The following is a 16970-nucleotide window of genomic DNA, read 5'->3' as shown; positions in this document are numbered from 1 at the left end:
ATATGCTCTCTCACAGTGATAGTAATGACTCGTTTCCACTGAGCGGTATGGTACGGTACAGGGGTGCGTTTCCCGAAAGCATCGTTAGCCAACTATGGTCGCAAGTTGGTCGCAATTTCCATTGAACTCTATTGGTAATGACGGAACTTGCGACCATAGTTGGCTAACGATGCTTTCGGGAAACGCACCCCAGGTCGGGTCGGTAAACCATGATCTGGCTTGCGTTTCCACCGCCAACAGTACCCTTACTTAATAGGCGTGGTGTTTGCCTGAAAGAAGCGGTCGACGTCATTTTTGCGCGAAGAAAGCGACATAGTAAACAACAATGGATGACATACAGCAGATCTTGTTCTTGCTTCTCGGCATGTTTGTCACAAGAAACAAGCGCTGACATTAGGCGTTTCTCAATACCAAGTAGCCAACGCAAAGCCCGACTCAGGAGAGTCCTGAGGACACGAGTCCAGTAATTCTGCTAATGGAACAGTGCATTCTTGAATGCGCCACGCAGCTCGCTCTGCAGCTCCGGCTATCTCTGTATGTACATTTTAGGCAACAATAAAACTAAATATGTCAAACACCACTTTGCTTCTTTTCGATTTCATTTAAATACATTTTAAACATTATAAGCACACAAATGTGGTTCAGGCAACGCATAGCCTATTGATTATATTCACTGTACGGTATATATTTAAAACAAAACTAAATATAAAACACAACCCTGCCTCTTTTTATTTAAATTTATTAAACATTCCAGGCAATACAGTGGGGCCAAAAAGTATTTAGTCAGCCACTGATTGTGCAAGTTCTCCTACTTAGAATAATGAGAGAGGTCTGTAATTTTCATCATATGTACAGTTCAACTATGAGAGACAAAATGAGAAAAGAAATCCAGGAAATCACATTGTAGGATTTTTAAAGAAATTATTTGTAAATTATGGTGGAAAGTAAGTATTTGGTCACCCACAAACTAGCAAGATTTCTGGTTTTCACAGACCTGTAACTTCTTTAAAGGGTTAGTTCACCCAAAAATGAAAATTCTGTCAGCATTTACTCACCCTCATGATGTTCTCTATGTGTTTATTTGTTCTGCTGAACAGAAAGGAAGATATTTGGAAGAATGTATTAATCAAACAGATCTCATTCCCCATTGACTACCATAGTATGTATTTTTTCCTACTATGGTAGTCAACTGGGAATGAGATCTGTTTGATTAAAACATTCTTCCAAATATCTTCCTTTGTGTTCAGCAGAAAAAATAAACGCATAGAGGTTTAGAACAACATGAGGGTGAGTAAATGCTGACAGAATTTTCATTTTTGGGTGAACTAACCCTTTAACACCGTGTCTTAACTGCACGCGACGCGATAAAATTCCAGCGACAGCAAGTGTGTCTGTCCACACACTAGACGCGACGCGACTGTGAGATGCCACACATTCAGAACAGCGTGTGAGCAGAGTCTCTTTGTGAAAGCGCACTGTTGGCCCGCACTCGCATTGAATATGGGTAAGGACATAATCAAATCAAGAAATAACATTATTAAAAATCAAAACATTAACAAAATATACTCATTGACTAATTTTGTTATGAAGTACAGTCATATGTTTGCATAGAATTCATTTTGAACGCTATATTACATGCTTTCAAAATCTGAGGTAAATTATCCGTTATCGCTCGTGTCGCAGTGACCTATTTTTAACTAAAAATAAATATAATGTGTACTCATAACTAGTGTAATTTCTTCATTCTGTCAGCTGCGACGTGGCAGAAATAGGAAATGTTTCTAAATTAGAAATTTCGCGTGTCGCCGTCGCGTCTGGTTATGACAAAAACTCTGATTAACATGGAAAAGATACCTTTTATTGCGTGTCGCGTCGCGTGTAGTTAGGACACGGTGTAAGAACCTCTTCTGTCCTCCACTCTAGGGCTGTCAACTTTAGTCGTTTAGTCGACTAATCGGTCGACTGACATTCTTATTGGTCGACCAGTTGCTTTTTATTTATTTTTTATATATTTTTAAGCCAATAGAAATAAATGTTCAATGATACTATAATAAATTACTCAATGATATTTATACCTTTTTATAAGCAGTTATATATTATTTTATTCTAAATATAATTAGCCTTTGTTTAATCCCCAAATATAAATGCTTTAATTTAGGCTAACACTCGGTTCGCACCTGTGGCAGGCTGCGCGGCTGCTTCGCGCTCAGTAAAGCCCCTTTCACACAGCTCGTTGATCCCGGGAAATTGCCAGAACGCCTTCTGTGTGAACGCAAACATGACCCGGGATTGATACTGGGACTGATCCCGGGTTGGAGACCTAGTAACATTGCCGGAATCAGTCCCGGAACGCGTGCTGTGTGAACAAAAGCCAGGACCAATACCGTAAGGGGGTGTGTCATAGTGATGACGCTCGTGTCATCGCGCGACTCTGTTGCTCTTAGAAGAAAGTTTGTGTTCGTCATCAATAAAGAAAGGACGAACAGTAATGTCTGCAAACTGGAGCGAAGCAGAGACCAGGAGCTCCTCACTATCCGCGCTAAAGCTGAGATTGTTCACCAGTTTTGTGGAACGGTATGCGCGTGTACATGTTTTGGACGCATGTGTTACACATCTCATCCTGACGTCATGTGTCTTTCCGGGATCTTTACGGGTTGTGTGTGAATGCACTCACAGATCCCGGCAAATCACTGGCAGTGTGAATGAACCCGAAATCAAACGACCCCGGGACAAATGCTGGGTCACATTATCAGTGTATTTTGTGTATCGCCAAAATACACATTATCAGTGTATTTTGTGTATTTGGAATCTCTGTGTGAAAGGGGCTTAAGGAATATAGGTAGTTTAGCTGTATTCATTCAGTTAGGACGCTACTTGTTCTGGTTTTTATACACTATGTTTTTATCTCGATGCAGCGTGGACGCACTTGAATAACAAAAAAGAGCGCGTTGCACCGCGACCGCGTTGCTTACATTATGAGCGCGCACACCGCATGCATACATTTGAAACCGAACTTGAGCGCGCAAAAGACATGAGCAGTCATTTGAATGGCCTTATCATGCTGACTTAATAGATTGTTTTCATTTGTAGACTTGACACATTTGAAAATAGCCTAAGTAATCTAACAAAACGAAAATAAACCTAAACGCGGCCCTACAATACAGCCTATAATTATTAGGATAGTTTTTTAGGCTCTTTGGGTTTTTTGTGTGTTTGTTTTAAAATGCCTAGTTCGGCTGGACAAAAGTTAACCCATAGCTAAAGTAAAGAAGAATATACAGCCTGTATAAACGAGAGCTTTTGTTTGGATTTTTTATTATATTTTTTGTACTGAGTGGTGTGTTCAGGTGCGCGATTGTGACTGTTACTATAGCCTAGATGTAGGACAGTGCTCCTCACTTTTTGCAGTTAAAAAATATATCTTAAAATAATTTTCAAAGAATTGTATAGGTTTTTTTTTGTATTTTTGATGGGGTTTTTTTCCGTTGTTTTATAAATGCTCTATGACAATTGTTAAAAAAATGTTCAATCAAAACTTCGCATCTTTTTTTTTTTTTTTCTTCGACTAATCGTTGCGCAGGACAAGACTTTGGTCGACAAAGGATTTCTTTGGTTCACTACAGCCCTACTCCACTCGTTACCTGTATTATTGGCACCTGTTTGAACCCGTTATCTGTATAAAAGACACCTGTTCACAGCCTCAAACAGTCACACTCCAAACTCAACCATGGCCAAGACCAAAGAGCTGTCGAAGGACACCAGGAAGAAAATTGTAGACCTGCACCAGGCTGGGAAGAGTGAATCTACAATAGGCAAGCAGCTTGGTGTGAAAAAATCAACTGTGGGAGCAATTGTAAGAAAATGGAAGACATACAAGACCACTGATAATCTCCCTCGATCTGGGGCTCCACGCAAGATCTCATCCCGTGGGGTCAAAATGATCATGAGAACGGTGAGCAAAAATCCCAGAACTAGATTATCTTTGGTTTGGTAATATATAAAGATACATGTAAGAGCTATAAAGGCTTTAGGAGGTGTTGGGATTTTGGTTAAAAATAATTTGATGGAATATTTTAGAGTTAAACGTACAGTATGCAATTTTTGGCCACCAGGGGTCACTCATTTAAAATAATAACAAAAGACGTACTTTGATGACGTCGAGTAAGAGCGTGGGCTCACGGGAGTTGTTGTCGCTGTCAATAACAACCAGCTTAGCTCATTTCATGACATCATTGTTTCACAAAATATACGGATATACGGCATCTCTCTGTAGATTTAGCTTGTCAAGAAGTTTTAAATGCAACCCCAAAGTTTACCTGTGTCATGCTTCTCCTGTCCCAAAACCTTCTCGGGTCATATTTTTCACCCGTATGTTTGAGCTTTACTGAGCTGGCTGTAGCAGCAGAACGTGCAGGCAAAGCGTAATCGTGGTCCATAACTATAATGCAGATGAATATAAATATTTATATTATGCCCCTTCAATGTATGACCTATTTAGAACATTTTTCATTTATAGGGCGCACCGGATTATAAGGCACATAAGATACTGCAGTCAAACGTTTGACTGGGTTTGCGTTATGCATTCACTATGTGCTAAAGGGAATGTAGTGAGTGTGCAGTGCCGGAGGTGAGGCGTTTATTTAGTAAGCATGAGCCCGCTGAAGCGGGCACGTACATTCACAACCTGACTCATATGAGTATTCAATGTGCGCGGCTCGCTAACAGCAACAGCTGGCTGATTTGAATGAGACGACCTGGTTACTGTGAACGGGGAGCACTTTATGCGCGAGCAGCACCGGGGACAGTGTGTCTGTTAAGAGTGAGCGCTCGTGAGCGGGCACGTGATTTACACACATAAAAATACGTACAACTTTTTTTTCTTCATCTTTTTCTTTGCTTTATTGGCGGTAGTCCAGTGTTCCCCTTTGTGTTTGGCGGGTTTCGCCGGGTTCCACAGGAAGTTAGAGAAAATAGAGGAGTCAAAGGTTATATGACGCCATAGACAGGCGACGAAACGGAAATAAAGAAACGTCCCGTGTCTTCGAATTAAAGTATAAATTTCTCAGTATTTTAAAGTTGGTGGAAACTGTCGGGATAATGTAAGTACACATCTAATAGAAATATATAACATAGATAGTTATTTTGCTATTTTTAAAGCAGAAAAAATACATATTGTGGCTTTAATGTGATTGATAAAACCATGGATGATATAATTGGTATTCGTCTGGAAAACGAGGAGGTGCAGTACACTGTAGTGATTTTTTTTCTTTTTTTTTTCTTCCTGATATTTGTCACCAGAGGGATCTACAAGAGGACAGGACTCAATTACTTTTTTTGCAGACTGATCTCATGAAGTAGCGTGTGTATGACGCGCCAATTCTCATTTCCATTTTTGCCGTGCTATCAAGACGCATAATCGCTTTTCAGCGTGTTTGTGAACGCCGTTGACTTAACGTTATTACTGTATAAATATATGACTTACCGCAACCCCGTCCCTAAACTTAACCGCCACTGGGGTTAATGGCATTTATGACTGTTCCCTTACCATCCTAGGGAAAAAAAAGATTGCTCCCCAGATGTAGATCTACATTTTGCTTCATTTCGCGCAGACATTTGACGGCGTGTACAGACACGTGGAATCACTCGGACGTTAATGGCGTAGACGTACACGCGGATAGCTCAAAATGCGTAGATATAACACGCCACTTGACTCGAAAGTGGCGAGTATGTTTATGCAAAAGTCATGATGTCATGTTGTTTTTAGTCACCTGTTAGCTCGGATTTATGAAACTATTGGCCAGGGAACGAATTATAGATTCACGAGACCAAAGATCGCCTGTTAGGTCTATACAAGACAAATTATGTCTCACGTTTAACCACTACAGAGACGTCAGAGTCAGCGGCAAACACCAGAATGACTAGCCGAGGAAAGGCTGCTCCAGGCGCGGCGCTTGAGTGCCGAGCGTCCGGTGATCGCTTGGAATCGATATCAGTCAAATTTTTACAAATCTATAAATAAACCACAGATTTGAGCTTTAAAAAACTGCTTTCCCACCTGAAAAACTCTTAAAACTACATTTCATGAATTTCAAATATATTTAAAAAATGGCGCTTCAAATGCCCATGTAGCAAGCGCAAGTGACGATACTGTCAACCAATCACCGTTCTGCAGTGAGTCCAGCTCCACCTTTTAGTACCATACCACTGTGCTAGGTACCCCAACGGATGGGTACCCAAAATGTGGCACGGTTCGGCTTTTTGGTACCATTCACAACTTTTGACAGTGGAAACGCAAATAATTGCGTATCGTACCGCTCAGTGGAAACGAGCCATTAGTGAGCAGGTTTTACTTCTTGTTTGTAATATTGCTTCTCTGGCTGTTTTCTTTCAGAATGATCCTGCAGAGATGGGAAATCTTGATGAAAATGTCAGCATGGATTCTACTGCTACTTCAGGAGGCAATCCTCTAGACAGAGAAGTAAGGAAGAGTGTACTGGGACAAGGTGAGCATAAGAATGAAGCCATTGAATCAGAGGATGGAGAGTTCGACGCAGAAGACACAGCACAATCTCCACAAGAGCTTGTGATCACTAAAGTTGAGGACTGCATGAATGAAATGGCAGTGGACGAGAATGAGGATTACAATGAGAAGATGGAATTTGATGGACCAGCAGATGCAGGTAATTCAACCAATCAATGATTGCATTTTAGTTGGTTGAAAATCCTGTTTCTGTAAAACTTTACATTAAGCAATAATGTGTTCTACTGTTTATTTTTGTTATATTTTAACATGATTTGTATACTTTTCTTGTTTAACAGAAACAAAGAAAGCCAAAGACGTAAATACCAGGACTAAGGAATCGTCTGCTCTTACGGTAAGCACAGGATCTATGTTTAATGTTTACTGCTGAGGGTAAATAAGTTTGAGTCTGTTTGCTAATCCATGGAGCACATAAAATTAAGTTTATCCATCAAACACATGCTGTTGACAAAAAATTAAAGTACCTCTGTCGTTCTACATTTGAAGATCAAGGATGAACCAATGGATGAAGAGTGGAGGAGAGCACCACAGACCCCAGGGAGAAACATTAAGGATGATGAGGTGATTTGCTGGAGACTTTTATGAAGGATACCGAAATTTAAATTAGCATTCGTTTGTTTTTGTCATAAAATTAATTTGTCAAGCAACATTAACTACCATTCAAAAGTTTGGGCTCAGTAAGTTTCTTTTTTAAAGAAATTAATACTTTTATTGAACAAGGATGCCTTAAATAGATCAAAAGACATAATGTCACAAACAGTTTATTTTAAATAATTAAATTTGATGAATGGAAAATTCTATAGAACTGCATCACTGTTCTTAAAAAAAAAACATTAAGCTCTACAACTGTTTTGATAATAGATTGATAATTATAAATAATGTTTTTGAGCACCAAAACAGCATATCAGAATGCTTTCTGAACGATCATGTGACAATGAAGACTGGAGTAATGCTGAAAATTGATCTTTGGCTTTTTATATTAATTTTCTGATGTTAGCCACCTATTTTCTATTATTGTTGAAACACCCAATGTGTTTCTCCTTACAGGATTTTGACCAAACACCTGATGATGTGATGACAGCTGCATTGTCTGATGGAGTAAATACTTCCAACGCATCCATTGGTATAAGCCTTACTGTATTTGTAAGCTATATATATTAGGGGTGCACAATATATAGAATCAATATCGTTATCGCAATATCACGTTGCTCGATATACATTTCGAAAGTCTCGCGATATTTATGCAATATTTTGTTTATGATGCGTCCGAGCCGACATGCACCGTTGCATTTCCCCCGACTCATTTCCTGATTTTCCTTCTCCATAAACATGAAATCAAGGAGAGGTTTAACTTTTCTTGCTACAGATTTCCCATAGTGGTCAGAAAGAACAGGGAAGATGCTTTGTTTTTCTCAATATAGAGTCGCTACTCGCTCCAAAGCTAATCGCCGTCACTCTCTTACTTCTCCCTTGCGCTACTACCACACAGTCCCCCCCCACACACACACACACTTGCCGGCCACCTGGCAACTTCATGCGTTTTCACTGATTGGATAGCTATCTGATTTATCAAAATACGATCTTCAATTCCCGCGCTATATGCAGATTTAATGGAGGTCACGCAGTGGTGGAATGTAACGAAGTACAAATACTTCGTTACTTTACTTAAGTACATTTTTCACGTATCTTTACTTTACTTAAGTACAATAAATAGTGCATACTTTTTACTTTTACTTCGTTACATTTTGCAGCAATTATTCTACTTTCTACTCCACTACATTTCTACAGCTTCTGAAGTTCTGTTACATTTTCGTTACATTTTCTGTTCAGTTTTTCCCCTGCCAAAACGTAATCTGACCGTCCGTTCGTTGCACGTTTGTCTCACCAGTGACGTTTGGTTGCCATAGATACAATATATCAACCCGGTCACACTAAATGCGTCTCACACGCAGTGTGTTTATCATGCAACTACGCGAAAATTAGTTTTTACGTGCATAGGAAACACACCGTGTGTAATATATGTTTGGTTTGGTTAGGATTATGGCAAGCCAAGAGGTTCAGAATTACACCATAAATGAATCGCGTTTACTGCCAAACATAGTTATTAACATATAGTACTAAGGATAAGCATGATGATATTGCCTAATTGCAAGCTTGTTTCAGAAATGGTGACATTTTTTTCCATCATTATTGAACATCATTATAGGAGTAGGCTATTAGGTTGAATGAGTTAGAATTAAATGTTTTATTAATCATTAGAAAATAGACATTAAGATAATAAATTGTTATGCAAGTACTTTTACTTTTAATACTTAAAGTACATTTAAAATAAAGTACTTTTTACTTTTTACTTAAGTATGGTTGTCATTGTGTTACTTCTACTTTTACTAAAGTAAATATTTATCTGGGTATTTGTACTTTTACTTAAGTACTGAGATTCAGTACTTCCTCCACCACTGAGGTCACGTCACCGAAAGCAACAGTTATGAGCTTTATTTTACGATCATCAGGTAAAATAAGATCATTTCGTTTATTTACTTTTGATGAAGATAACTGAAAAGCGTCCGCGACTTACTTTCACTTTGATTTGCGATAGTTTGCGTGTTGGCTTGAGTAAGAAATTCTCAGCTGCTCATCTGCGGTGATGCGTTGCAGTCACCCACGTCGTCATATCTGGCCATAAAATGACAAGCCTGTAACGTTCTCATTTTTAGCGTTTTTTCTGAAATTGTTTGAGCGATTATATTCAAATACGTCACAAATGCGTTTCAGAGGGCATTTGCACCTGGTCTTTTCACGATCAGATGGCTATCCGGTCGAAAACGCATAAAGTGGCTAGGTGTGTTCTGTAGACTTGCTATTTAGTTGTTGTTTTTTACGCTGTAGTGTACACAACTAGTAAAACATGTCCTGTTCTGTAGACCTGATTATTTATTTATTCATGCTGTACCAGTCCAATATAACGGTCAATTGAAATAAACCTTATGTTGTAGCTAAGAAAACTTGTTTTATTTATTAATCTTTTTTTTTGCATTTTCCTGTAACTTTTGTAGTTTTATATCCGTTCAAAAAAAGAGTGTATGTATGTATATGTGTGTATGTTTATTAATCTTTTTTTATGCATTTTCCTGTAACTTTTGTAGTTTTATATCCTTTCAAAATACAGTGTATGTATGTATATATATGTATATATATACATATATGTGTGTATATATATGTATATATATATATATATATATATATGTGTGTATATGTGTGTGTGTGTGTGTGTGTATATATACATGTGTGTGTGTATATATATATATATATATATATATATGTGTGTGTATGTATATTAATATATATATGTGTGTGTGTGTGTGTGTGTGTGTATATATATATGAAGAGTTCAGATGCAAAAGCCAAAAATGCCATTTTAAATTTTCTTCTTTAATGATCATTTTTATCAAACTTGTATATTTAAGTTCAGTAATTTCACTTAAATGGCAATGATAATTACCTAGTAATTGTTATTTAAGTGAAATTACTGAACTTAAATTTACAAGTTTGATAAAAATCATCATTAAAGAAGAAAATTTCAAATGGCATTTAGAGGCTTTTGCATCTGAACTCTTCATATATATATATATATATATATATATATATATATATATATATATATATACGTACATATTTGTTCCAAACTCATGTGTAACCTCAATTTCAAAACCACAAAAATACAATTTCATAGTAACCATAGTTTAAACGGGATAAAAAGCACATTTTGGGTCTGAAGTCAGTTCTTGCATTCTTGATTCTCTTTATGTCACAGGAGATCCAGTAGACGTCTCAGCCAAACCTATTCAACCTTTAAAGCGAGCTGGTTTGCTGTGCACAGGCTGTAATAAGGTCCTGCTGAAGGGACAAACAGCGTTCCAGCGCGGTGGCTCTTCTAAACTCTTTTGCTCACCTGCATGTCTCAGCAGCAGCAAGACGAAAACATGTCACTGCTGCCTTAAGTATGCTTGCAACATTTCATTCAACTGTATGGTTGTAGATTGCTGGAATGAATTGACTTGATGTACCTTCTTTACCTTCAGAGAGATTTGTGACGGGCAGAACACCAAATTTGGCCCGGTGGACATGTCAGGGACTTTGAAGGAGTTTTGCAGTCAGAAATGCCTCAGTGCTTTAAACTTCAAGTGCAGTGTGTGTCAGAAGACAGGAAGGGTGAGTAGACTTCTACCATTCGATTTCAATGCACAAACTTGCGATTTAATTTGATTTGATATCGATTCATGGGGGTGCTATTATTGTATCGCTGTCTGTATCCATGTTTATGATATCCATATTGAATGCGCGTTCACTTTTCACTTTCGCTGTCGAATTCACGGTCACACGTACTCTGTGTATAGGGAGCTGCTGCCACACATTTTACAAGATATTTGCAGATGCGATGACATCGTCCTGTCGGTCATCTCTTCTTACTCTCAGGATACGTGAAATCTGATTCCTGTTGCGACTAAATGGTTTTTATTTTTCTAAAAAAACAATAACAACAGTCCCATGCAAGTAATGTAATTGTTATTCAGCCGAACACAGTGTAACACTGGTTACACTGACTACTGCCAAACCTAACAAGTTATGGTCATTGAATGGCTTTTCTGAGGCAAATGTAACGTTACCTGATACAAGCTGTTTTATTGACATCTTTCCAGTGATTGAGCAATTACATGAGACGTGATGCATTTCGGGTTTTTACAACATACCTTCTGATGATCCTTCATGTTTGTTTTGTGCTATGACTTAATAGTAAAGAGGAAGAGATGATCAGTTCACATTCTGCTTAAACTGAGGAACTACAGCGATCTGTCACATTAAAGAGCGCCAAAACAATATTAATTGTTGATTTTAAAAATGGCATAATTGTTAAGTTAAGACTTGTTTCATAGGAAAAGTAGCTAAGGACAACACTTATTGTCGTTTAGTATTTAAACATTTATTTTTCCCCACTGCAGATTGTATGCTAAATAGTACATCTGGAATTCTTCCATTTATCATTAAAAGCAAAACTTTCACATTTGACTCCTTTTGCTATATTTATATGTGCATTAAAGCAGATCCATTTAGAATTATCTTATTTTGTGAAGAAAAAATACAAAACTATGTGATGAAAAAATGCTATTTTGTAAAGGAGATTTGAGAAAGTTCTGAAACTTCTTACTGTTACTGACACCAGTGGCCGTTAGAGAAATTGCAGCCAGTCTCATGCTCGTTCTCTGTGCGCACACTCGTTGGCCGCACTAGAAAAAAAAAAAAACACTTACAAGGAGTTTCTGTGGGTTTCTGGATTGTGTTGGAGGCTGGTCCTCAGAGTCCATTTGAAACACTACTGTTAGTGATTTCCACAGCTTACTAATGGCTGCCGTACTGATGTAAGCCCAAGTAGAAGAGACGTCACATTTTGTGAATTTTCACGCCAATTAGGTACGACTCCTCCACAGACAATTGCCTACAGGTTGATGGAGGCAACCGTGGTGGACAGTCAAGGTGTCATTCTCTCTATTACATTATAGTTGGCTTATAAATGTACAAATGAAGACTATCTTAAAGATTTTTTTAATGTAAAAACCTACACATAGCCCCTTTAACTCTGCATTATCAAAACAGGTAATATTAGGCCCTTTTTGCAAATCAGTAGTATTTGCCCCCAAGATGCAGGGCTGTGATTCTTTTGTGCCTAATCTGAAATATACTTTATAAAGTGGGAAGGCATATTTTGTTGCTTTAATTGTATAATTAATATACTTTTTGAGGCTGAGTTTTTAAAGATCTGAAATTGTGTCATTTCCCAGACTCATATTCATGAAGTGAACTTCAAGGGCTCCATCCATAAGCTGTGCAGCGACAGCTGCTTCAACCAGTTCCGCACCTCCAATAAGCTGAACATGAACAGCTGTGTGAACTGTGGTGGATACTGCTATGGCACAGACAGTCAGTGTCCATCTCTGCGGATAGATGACAGAGTTTTGAAGTTCTGCAAACAAAACTGCCTCCTAGCCTTTAAACAGGTAACTGCAAGGGAACAGTAATAGGACTCATTAAGCTAGTGCCCCTATTATGATTTTTTTCAAATATTACCTTTCATGCAGGGTGTGATATAGCCATTTGTGATTTGTAAAAGGTCTGCTGAGTTTTAAAGGCCAAAGGGCACGACAAATAAAGTTATTGTCTCTTAAAATCCACATTGCTGCACTTCAAATTATGAAGACTAGCTGAAATTATTATGGAAATACTTAACGCCAACGTTACTGTTTTTAAAAAATGATGGGGAAGCCTCTGGAGCTGAAATTCAGATACAGTAATGGGCGTTTTGTTATCCAAGCAGCACACCAACAAACTCACTTCGATTGCGATAATTGAACTTTTTTTTTTTCTCATGTCACTGGCAAGGCTTATACTGTAAATATACGTTTTTCTAATGAAAGAGTGCAAAATGCTATCTTTGAGATTCTAAGATGAGGAAACGCACAGATAGCTTTTAATGCTTATTAAATATTTAAAAATGTATAAAATAGTTTTTTTTTTTTTTTTTGTAAATTATTGTAAATATTGCCATCTTAAAAGTAAAATATAACTTGCATAAAACTAAAAAATGAATCCTTTTCATATTGTAAGTGCTTGTGTTATCGAAAGCTGCTTTGTGGAGTGGAGGCACTTGTTGCTGGGCGTTTGTCAGTCTCTCTTTTTTTGTGTTTCTTTGGTACAAGCAGCTCCTGTTGCTTTGTTGATTCAGTATTTGAGAAATCAGAGAGCGTGTTCACACACAAACCGCAAAGACGTGACATGTCTCAGCAGCGTCTATAGTTTGCTTATGAGCTGCGATTTCTTTCTCGAGAAACCACGCTTGTGTGAAACCACGCTTGTTTTTTTCTCTGATTCGATCATAAACTAGCGCGTTACGTACCATTTCACGCTGGCGAATGATCCCGGCTTAAAGGAAAACTCCGGCGAACAATGAACCTTTGGTCTAATAAAACATCGGTACCTAGTCAATCGTTCTCTGAGTTTTGTTTTCTTGATAATCGAATGTAAAGAGTTTTATCTCTAAAAACTGTTTAGCGTATAATGCTAGTAATGGGGGCATTGACTAAGTAAAAAGAAATCGCTAGTTTATACCACTAACAAGGCTCAAAATAGCCTCACACTCACACAGTAACATAATGAGGCTCCATACATGCAAAACGAAGCATTGAGAACTTTGTAAGTGTACAGACCGTTTAATAAGAAGATACTTTATGAAGACAGTTCACTTTGCGTATACAGGCAGGAGCCATCTTAAAAAATAGTCTCGATAAGTCGATCCCCGAACGCCGTTCATACAGTTCAGAAGTTCGCTGAACTTCATACAGTTCAGGTCACTCAGCACGACGTTCGTGGTTTGACTTATCGAGACTATTTTTTAAGATGGCTCCTGTCTGTATACGCGAAGTGAACTGTCTTCATAAAGTATCTTCTTATTAAACGGTCTGTACACTTACAAAGTTCTCAATGCTTCTTTTTTTTTATGTATGGAGCCTCATTATGTTACTGCGTTAGTGTGGGGCTATTTTGAGCCCTTTTGGTGGTATAAACCAGCGATTTCTTTTTACTTAGTCAATGCCCCCATTACTAGCATTTTACGCTAAACAGTTTTTAGAGATAAAACTCTTTACATTCGATTATTATGAAAACAAATCTCAGAGAACGGTTGACTATGTACCGATGTTTTATTAGACCAAAGGTTCATTGTTCGCCGGAGTTCTCCTTTATACTGCATCATTAGGCTGATTCAAAAAACCAAATAACCGACATGGTAAAATCACGTCGGTCACAGGGTCAGAATTTCGGTTTCGATTTATTTTCCGATTAATCGTCCAGCCCTAGTTCAAAGTATATTATGAGAAAATGAAACTGTTTTTTGACCTTTGATGCATGTAAAACTTGCAGGAGACCTCACAAACAAAATAAGAAAACTTTAAAATTGCATAATAGGGGCACTTTTACAGTGAATTATAAGTGTAAATAAATAAATTGATCTTCACTTATAGAGGAGTCTGAAACTTGTCGCCTGCAAAACGTGTCACACCCTGCGCCCGGCTGCAGATGCGGTGGACAGTCCCAACTCAGTGGGCATCAGGGAGCTTTTCTGCTCTGCTTCCTGTGTCACAGCGAGTAAAGGCCAGACCAGTTCGTCAGGTACCATGAACATAGATTTACCGCAACTCTGTGTGATTAATTGTTGGCAGTCAGAGCATAAATACTGATGATTTCTTTAAGATATTTGCCAATACCATTAAAAGTTTGAGGCTGGTAAGATTTTTTTTTTTAATCTTTTTGAAATTTTATTTAATCCGAAAAACAGAAATATTACAATTTCATGTAACTGTTTTCTATATTTATATACTGTATTTTAAAATGAAATGTATTCCTGTGATCAAAGCTGAATTTTCAGCATCATTACATTATAGTCTTCAGCGTCACATTGTTCTTCAGAAATCATTCTAATATGATGATTTGCTGCTCAAGAAAAAGTTGTTATTATTATGAATGCTGAAAACAATGAAAAATGTGATTTATTTTAAGGATTCTTTGATGAATATAAATTTAAAAAGAACTGCATATATTGAAATAGAAATCTTGCAAAATAAATGTCTTTACTGTCACTTGATCCATGTAATGCTTCTTTACAGAGTAAAATTGTAAAACCTTTCTGACCCCCAAATTATGAACGGTTGTGTATAAACTTTGAAGTGCAATATAGTGTATGGGAGTATATTTAAGGTTTTTATGAAATGTCAACTCCATAAGAATTAGAACTTTAAAAAAAATGCATTTTTTCCTCACCCTCAAATCGTTTCAAACCTGTATAATTTTCTTTTTTCCGTGGAACACAACTGAAGATATTTTGACAAAACATTGGACCCCATTGACTTTTTTTTAATTGTGTAGAGCTATAAACGAACAATACTTGAACATATTTTCAAAATATCTTCTTTTGTGTTCCACAGAAAAAGAGAAGGTCATACAGTTTTGGAATGACTTGAGGGTGAGTAAATGATGACAGAATTTTCATTTTATGATAAATACGTGACTGTATAGATGGTCACCCAGGCATCATAAAATCCATTGGTTAAATTAGTTAAGTTTATATAGCGTTAATGCATATTTTTATATGCAAAAAAGTTAAAGTACTTTTTTATAAATTATATTTTAATGCCATTAATGCATTTATTCAATTTGACATGCACAACTGTTGTTGTTTTTCTGTGTGGTGTTTGAAAAATGTCATTGTTGTCTGGATGCCAAACAAGGTATTCCAGTGGAATGCAAGAACTGCAAGCTGAAACTAGTACCTCAGTACCACATAGCCATGTTTGATGGATCTGTTCAGAACTTCTGCTCTTTTTCCTGTCTTCTAGCACATAAGGTATAGTACCATTATATCTGACACTGACATTTCTTCATAGTATTATAGGAATCGTACATGTTGAACAGTTTGAATGATATTAGTTTGTTTTTATCTTTGTTTTGTTTGTTTCAGGAATCCTTGAGTAAGACCAAACCTAACAACCAGGTGAACAAGGCAACATCTACAACCAACACATCTACCACAAAATCTGCTGCTCCCAAACCTGCTTCATCAAAGTCCATCTCCTCAACAATGACTAGCGCTCCCAGTAGTCCGGTGCAGACAGTCACCAAGATCCCCTGCTATCAGTGTCTGAACTTATTCTTCCACAGACCAGAACTTTTGGAGTTCAAGGTACTTCTGTGCACTGCTACCGGACCCACTTGTTTTATTGGGTCAATTATAAAACTTGGTTTTAAAGGGATCGCGACATGAGAAATAAAGTTTGCTTTGATCTTTTGACGTATAAGTGGTCTTTGCATCATCAAAACCTCATAGCTTAGTGTCCTCTTCATAATAAACAAAGCATTTATTTAATCAAGCTCCAAAAATTGGCTTGTTTGATATTGTGGGATCTGTGACAAATACATTTGTATATCACTGCCTCCAGTGCAAGACACGACGAATAGATATACATCATAGCACCGTAGGCCCCGCCCACTGGCTGACGTTTCACACTTTGATGTGAGCATCAAAAGCAAATATAACCCATTATTATCACTGAATACAGTATATAGATCCGCGTTCAGTTTTGTACGCATGCATTCCAGATCATGTCAGAGTTCAGAGCTTTTGGTTTTTTCTAAATGAGGCACTCTGTAATAGTGTTTGCAAAGAAACTTTTGTTGAAAGAGGAAGCAGCCAACTCTTTTGGACCTGATAGCAGCTGCATTACAAACTGCAAAAATACGAAATGCTTTGTCTGTAAATTACTTAAATGGTTTTATATGGATAATGTTTTAAAAACACTTACTTGCCGTTGATGCTGTTTCCTGTGCA

The 16970-nt window shown here is 37.5% G+C and overlaps 1 protein-coding gene across 7 annotated transcripts in view; it reads left to right on the top strand.

The window, feature by feature from the left end:
- Positions 1–16970, top strand: part of zmym4.2 (zinc finger MYM-type containing 4, tandem duplicate 2) — a 37253-nt gene that overhangs the window by 10865 nt on the left and 9418 nt on the right. For 6 of the 7 annotated variants that reach the window (XM_039680746.2, XM_039680745.2, XM_039680747.2 and 3 more), the window contains exons 3-12: positions 6392–6680; positions 6820–6875; positions 7028–7102; positions 7589–7664; positions 10353–10539; positions 10621–10750; positions 12376–12591; positions 14611–14758; positions 15874–15989; positions 16104–16325. In XM_039680746.2, coding sequence (XP_039536680.2) covers positions 6392–6680; positions 6820–6875; positions 7028–7102; positions 7589–7664; positions 10353–10539; positions 10621–10750; positions 12376–12591; positions 14611–14758; positions 15874–15989; positions 16104–16325 — 1515 coding nt within the window. Of the gene's footprint in view, positions 1–3617; positions 3953–6391; positions 6681–6819; positions 6876–7027; positions 7103–7588; positions 7665–10352; positions 10540–10620; positions 10751–12375; positions 12592–14610; positions 14759–15873; positions 15990–16103; positions 16326–16970 lie in introns of those variants that run through there. The other variant, XM_039680752.2, reaches the window with a different exon arrangement.

Source organism: Pimephales promelas, chromosome 18 (genome assembly GCF_988280905.1).
Source record: "Pimephales promelas chromosome 18, fPimPro1.hap1.1, whole genome shotgun sequence".
NCBI classification, from domain to species: domain Eukaryota; kingdom Metazoa; phylum Chordata; class Actinopteri; order Cypriniformes; family Leuciscidae; genus Pimephales; species Pimephales promelas.
The sequence above is the reverse complement of the archived record's forward strand: the minus strand, read 5'-3'. Positions and strand labels throughout refer to the sequence as shown.